The following is a 6,815-nucleotide window of genomic DNA, read 5'->3' on the forward strand; positions in this document are numbered from 1 at the left end:
GTCTAAAATAAAGCAAACACAGTCATTAAGTTGTCGTCACATTGTGAATGTTGAAAGCTGCAGAAACACAGACAGGTGAGTGTGTCACCTGTGACAGTGATCCAGCTGGATGGAGACTCTCCATGACCGCTGATGTCACACTTGTAGAGGCCTTCATCAGACCTGGAAACATGCTGGATGGTCATGTGACCTGTAGGCTGCTTCCTGATGAGGGAGCCATCTTTATAGAAAGCAGCTGGGAGGTTGGAGGGAGTGGTCTTTGTTTTACAGAGCAGAGTGACGTCATCTCCCTCCATCACAGGGAGGACAGGACTCTGCAGGATCACTGATCCACCTCAACACAGAGACAAACTACAGCATTTCATCCATTTACACACAGCTTCATCAACACTAACTCCACACACTCAGCTTACCAGTGACTGTCAGGTTAACCATGTTACTGATGGGACCCTCTCTGGACTCACACCAGTAAACTCCACTGTCAGACGGGTAAACAATGATGGTACATGAAGAATTAGCTGATTTTCCCCACTGATCACACTTCGTCCTGTTTTCGGTGCTTGTGTTTCTCCTCAGAGTCCATCCAGCAGAGCTGTCGTCCTCCTCACAGCTCAGAGACACAAAATCTTCTTTAAAGATCTGAGAGCTGCTGGGACTCACAGTCAGACGAGCTGTGAGGGTTAAAATGAAAAACTGATGATCTGTTAGACTTTACATTGTGAAACATGAACCCAATCAGGTCATATCAGTGAACATTTGTCAGGTTTAAACTGTGACAGAAGAAGGTTACTGACCTTGGTTTGTTGTGCAGCTCAGCAGTGAGATCAGAACTAAAGAGAAATGACACTCAGGTTGATTTGAGGTGAACATAAAGAACAACTCCACACAAAGACAAAGACTCGTCTCTCTCTGATATATTTGCTCATTTTATACATGATGACAGCAACATGTTTAAAATAATTTGGTTGAAGATCCATGTTTCCTAATAATGTATCTAATTTATTGTTGAGGGAGAGCTGAAGTCTATCCCAGCTCTTATAAGGTGAGTACAGATCACCAGTCCATCACAGACTAACATTCACACCTACAGCCAGTTTAGAATCACCAGTTAACCAAACATGTCTTTGAACTGTGAAGGAAACTTACAGACACTAACCACCTCACCTCTGTGACATCTGTACTGTTAGACATAATTTACTGACCTTTGCTTTTTATTATCATTTCACAGCATCCAAACCTTTCTAGATTTCTTTCTTTATTTCTTTCTTATTTTATGTTTGTTACTGACTGACTGAGTGGAGTTCAGACATTTCAAACCCATCATGTTGTTTTTTAATATAAAAAACAACTCTTAAAGTGATCATTATAATTATGAGCAATGAGCACATTGTGAGTATATACAAAATATCCATTACATTTAGATAACCCAGTAAAGTTATGTGTCCACTGTGCAGCTGTGTTGATATAATGAGTGAATGATTTGATCTTTTCACTGCCTGCTGTGTTTCCTCGACTCCTGAGCAAAGATAAAGAGTCAGTTCAGACCTGCAGTTGGTCCTCGTGGTGTTTGAACTTGAATTCAGCCTGATTTGTTTTTCATGTCTTCTCCTCCATCATCAGTTATCAGGAGAGCAGACAGTCAAAGTACAAGAATTCAAACAAACACAGAGATTCTACTTACAGAGCAGACACAGCACAGATGTTTCCTTCATCGTCCTTCTCACTCATTTGAGCTTTTTTTCATTTCTGTCACTGACACCAAGTAAAGCCCGCCCTCTTCCTCTGAGCACCAGCTTTCTATTGGTTCAAACACAGAGGTGGGGGACTATTATTTTTCTCTTTGTAAAGATACAAGTGGTTCAAGTTTCAAGTTTTATTGTCATGTACAGATAAACAGTGTTGCCACATTTACCCATACTGAAAATTCTTTGGCTCGTACTCCTCAACTTTACATGAAGTGTGCAGTTAAATTAAGAAGATAATAACAGAAAATAGCAGTAATAATAATGATAAAGTGAAAAAAAAGATTCACTTTTTAAATATTTAGAGAATTTAAGACAAGTAGTATTTACAGTTTGTGCAAAACTAGTGGAATGAGCATTTAAGTGGCATTAGTTGAAGTGACAGTGTGCAGAGTCCTATAATTGTAGTGATGTGTAATTGTGAATAGAATGTCAGCAATTCAAAAGCCTGATGGCTTGTGGGTAAAAACTGTCCCTGTGTCTGCTAGTGTGGGTCTGGATGCTCCTGAAGCGCCTGCCGGACAGCAGGAGTGTGAAGAGTCTGTGGCTGGGATCAGAGAGGAGCCGCTGTGTCTTCCTCATGCAGCGCTGTCTGTAAAGATCCTGCATGGCTGGCAGTTCAGTCCTGGTGATGCGCTGTGCTGATCTCACCACCCTCTGCAGAGCTTTGTGATCCAGAGCATTACAGCTGCCGTGCCAGGTGGTGATGCAGCCAGTCAAAATACTTTCAATGGTGCATCTGTAGAAGTTTGTGAGTATTCTGGAGTTCATGCCGAATCTTCTCAGGTGCCTCAGGAAGAAGAGCTGCTGTCTTGCTGACCAACTCAGATCCTCGCTGATGTTGGTGCCTGGAATCCGAAGCAGCTGACTCTCTCCACCTCCTCTCCTTCGATGTGGATGGGGATGTGGCCTCCTTTCGGCAGTCTCCTGTGATCCACAATGAGCTCCTTGGTTTTCCTGATGCTAAGCACCAGGTTGTTGTTGCGGCACCATGATGTCAGGGCTCTCACCTCTGCACTGTATGCCCTCTCATCTCCATCAGAAATGCAGCTGATGATGGTGGTGTCATCTGCAAATTTGATGATGGTGTTGGAACTTTGTGTTGCTGTACAGTCGTGGGTGAACAGGGAGTACAGCAGGGGGTTGAGCACACACCCCTGGGGGGCACCTGTGCTGAGTGTGAGTGTGAATGAGGTGATGTTGCTGATCCGAACCACCTGAGGTCTGTCTGTCAGGAAGTCCAGGATCCAGCTGCACAGGGAGGAGCTGATTTTCATGTCACGGAGTTTCATGACAAGTCTGCATGGTATGATGGTGTTGAAAGCAGAGCTGTAGTCTATGAACAGCATCCGTACATATGTGTTTTTCTGGTCCAGGTGAGAGAGGGCAGTGTGAAGTGCTATTGCATCATCTGTAGATCTGTTGGTCTGTAGACAAACTGGAGCAGATCAAGTGAAGCAGGGAGTGAAGATGTCATTTGAGCTTTGACTATGCGCTCAAAGCAGTTCATGGCAATGGAGGTGAGTGCTACTGGGCGATAGTCATTTAGGCAGCTAACATTAATTTTCTTAGGGACAGGAATGATGGTGGTCCTCTTAAAACATTTTTGGGACAGCAGACTGGAGCAGAGAAAGGTTAAAAATGTCTGTGAAGACCAGTTTGTGAGCACATGCTTTGAAAATACGAGCTGGAATGTTGTCTGGTCCAGGAGCTTTCCGAGTGTTTACCTTTCTGAAGTATTCACACAGACTGCCTGAGATATCTGAAGAGGGAAGCTGTCCTTCTGGTTGGGATAGGTTCGTACAATAGCCCGCGATACGACGTCATTGATGCATTTGTGAATAAAGTCTGTTACGTACTCGGCATAATTGTTGATGTTGTTGTCAGCGTGTGATATAGATGGTTTATATATGGCCACTAGAGGGAGATGTTGGACTTTACATACTAACATGGATACAAGCAGATCATCAGTGATGCTTCAATGAAACTTTTTATCTAATATAATTACGCTGAACATAAGCGCGTGTTTATAGTAGCTTCATTTGTACAAATGTTCCAAAAGGTAATGAAACAGACTGTGTACTTCGTGATCAGACTGAAATACTGAAATACTTCAAATACAATTAACCAGAGTACAGTAAATATAATTAATAAGCACAGTCTTCAGGAAAAAGCTGATTTTTTTTGTATTCCATACTCTACTGGTCAGTACAGCACCAGTGAAGTTAATTTGCAGTAACTGAGTTTTAATGAATGTTCATTGATTTTCACATTGAGCAACACACAGACAAATTCCACTTTGAAGTTGCTATTGCTGGCTGCTCTCGCATTTTAAAGTGGTTGCTTACTGATGATCTTCCTTTTTAGATTTCATGTTAATGGTTCTGTAATTTTTGGACAATGGAATCAAACCCCCAAAGATTTCATACTTTTTTTTAACAATATTTGCTGTTTGTGTGACACACTACTAAAAATATAAAAAACATACAGTACTTGGTTGAGACGTAATATTTTAACAACAAAAGTACAGACATCCCAAGCTCACCTCTCCCCTGCTCTGGCTCTAGCGCCCTCTCTGCCAGAGCGATGGTGGCTGAGAGGCAGCGGAGCTGCGGTGTGAGTGCCTGGCTTAAAAGAAGGACATGTTGGCTGCATTTAACTTTCAGTTACTCTTCATATAGTTGGTAGGAGTCAGACCATGTTTCTTTTTAGAAGAAAAACATTACACCAGGTAACCTGCAGTGTTGAAAATGTGTTTTCCGATGATGTTTGCTACCTTACAATCCGTCCTGCTCTGTAGTAAAATCAGAGACATTTGACCGTCCTGTTGCTCCCATTGAAATTTTTATAGTCTATTTAAAATCTGAAACTTAAAATTGTCCGTAGCCTGCTGCTGTTACCACTGTCCTGTTAGAAATGGAATGAGAGAGGCTGCTCATTTTGTCATATGTGCCAATATAAAACCCAAGGTACTAACTAGCTAACTGACTGAATGCCCATTAACCTTATAACTCCTGGTGTGTGTGTGTGTGTGTGTGTGTGTGTGTGTGTGTGTGTGTGTGTGTGTGTGTACAGAGAGACAGCCAGGTTCATAATGGATATAAGGGAGATTTTTCAAAAAGAGGAGCCAATTACCACAAAGGCCACAGATTTTACAACCACAGCTAAAAATGAAATTTAGAGCAAACTTGCCGCGACATGTTTCCTCAGGTTAGATGTTAGTTAGTTTTTGTTCACTGAAATGTCGGTTTGCTTTGGCTCACACAGAAGACATCGTATTATATAGATGTCCTTTTGTACTCCTTTAAAGCGAAACATGCTTTGCATATGCGGCCAAGGGTGTTTGTCCTCTTCAGTTTTAGCAGAGACATTATTAGTAGTATTATCCAGTGTGTGAAATTAATTTTTTTTTTTAAAAAGTAACAAGTCGAATATTGCCAAATGTAGTGGAGTAAAAGTACTTTTTCTTCTTCACAAATGTACTCAAGTAAAAGTAAAAAGTATCATGCAAAAAAGTAAATTTTTTTCCAAAACCTACTCAAGTAAATGTAACGGAGTAAATGCAACTCGTTACTACCCACCTCTGGATAGTCATAATAGTGTCAAATGACATATGAATTGCTGTATATGATACTGAGCACAATGTGCAAAACATTTTTTACTGATTTACAATTACCGTAATTGTCGGGCTATAAGCCGCTACTTTTTGCACAAGCTTTGAACCCTGCGGCTTTTAGTCAGGTGCGGCTTTTCTATGGATTGTCCATGATTTTTATCATATCGTAAGACGATTTGTTTTGTTTGTTCCGCTGTTGTACGGCACTACGTTGCCTGGCGGAAGGGCATGTGATCAGACACACAGTATCGGGGTTCAAGAGTGGTATGTTGGTCACATGTCCATCCGCCAGGCAACATAGTGCCGTACAAGTAGCACGAAAAACAAACTTCAAAGTAGCGCTACGCGTTCAGCGGGAGTCGTGGATGGTGTGCGGCAATAAACTTGCGAAAAGCAAGTTATGCTCAACTCCACCGGTGGAATCTGACAGCGTGGAAAAGTGTGAAAACATCCATCCATCCACCTGAGCCTAAAAGGTAGTCTGAATCTATTTTTCTGGTGTGCTGTAGGTTATTGTTATGTACTAAATTTGTTACTCGTTTATGAGGCACAGCACATGTTTCGTACTTGTAATTACCGCTACTTGTACATATACCTAAAAAGTTATGCAAATATGTACCCATAACTTGTTTTTCAAAATATTAATAAAAGGGGTGTGTCTCCAAACAGCCATCTCTTTCCTGACAATTCGCTTTGTGCATATTCTCTTACATATGATAAGTCAACATTGAAACACCTGCGGCTTTTAGTCAGGTGCAGCTAATGTATGTACAAAACAGGATTTTCCCCTGATTTTAGCTTGTGCGGCTAATATTCAGGTGCGCTTTTATAGTCCGGGAAATACGGTAAAAGCCATCTAACATTTCACTGGATAGAAAACCAATTCTTAGCAGGGCTTTTATTGTGAAATGTTTGCAGTTAAGAAAAAAAAACTGAAACTGATTTAAACAATTTATTTTGGGGTCTGTTATCTCCTAACAGCTAGTTAACAAAATCATGTTACTTCAGTACAGCAGAGAATAAATGAGAGAAGAACAGAGTGCTTGTGATTGGTCACAAGCCTCAGTTTGGATGAGGCTTGTGACCTATCACAAGCCTCAGTTTGGATGAGGCTTGTGATTGGTCAGCACTTTGGGTTCAAGCTCAGATGACAGCAGCATTGAGGCATCAGTGAGTAGAAGTAATATTGACAAGGAACTTAAATGTGATTAACTTTTCCTTTACACCTTAAATGACAGAAGATGTAGAATACTTCTGTTAGGATGCCTGGGTCGTCGACCCAGGGTTTTTGAGTTTATGATATTATTTATACTGTCTAGTTTTTGGTTTCTTTGAGTTCTGTCTTATGGCTTAGGTCTCTGTCTTCTTTAGTTGCTCTGTCTCCCCTATCACCTGCATCCCCTTGTCTAGTTCGCGTCTATGTGTATCTTAAGTTCCTATATCCCCGTGTTCAGTCA

General features: G+C 41.3%; 1 protein-coding gene across 1 annotated transcript; it reads right to left on the reverse strand.

Annotated features, from left to right (window-relative positions):
* Positions 1 to 25: 25 nt before the first annotated feature.
* LOC146578607 (low affinity immunoglobulin gamma Fc region receptor II-like) lies at positions 26 to 2,513 on the reverse strand. The gene is made up of 4 exons (XM_085267828.1): positions 2,213 to 2,513; positions 414 to 671; positions 89 to 334; positions 26 to 57 (listed from the first exon to the last, which is right to left on the reverse strand). The coding sequence occupies exons 1-4, from the start codon at positions 2,511 to 2,513 to the stop codon at positions 26 to 28; spliced, it is 837 nt and encodes a 278-aa protein (XP_085123954.1).
* Between the last annotated feature and the right edge of the window lie 4,302 nt (positions 2,514 to 6,815).

Source organism: Mchenga conophoros, linkage group LG3 (assembly GCF_057382185.1).
Source record: "Mchenga conophoros isolate Kocher_MC1m ecotype Shallow Benthic linkage group LG3, M_conophoros_male_GT1.1, whole genome shotgun sequence".
Lineage (NCBI taxonomy): Eukaryota > Metazoa > Chordata > Actinopteri > Cichliformes > Cichlidae > Mchenga > Mchenga conophoros.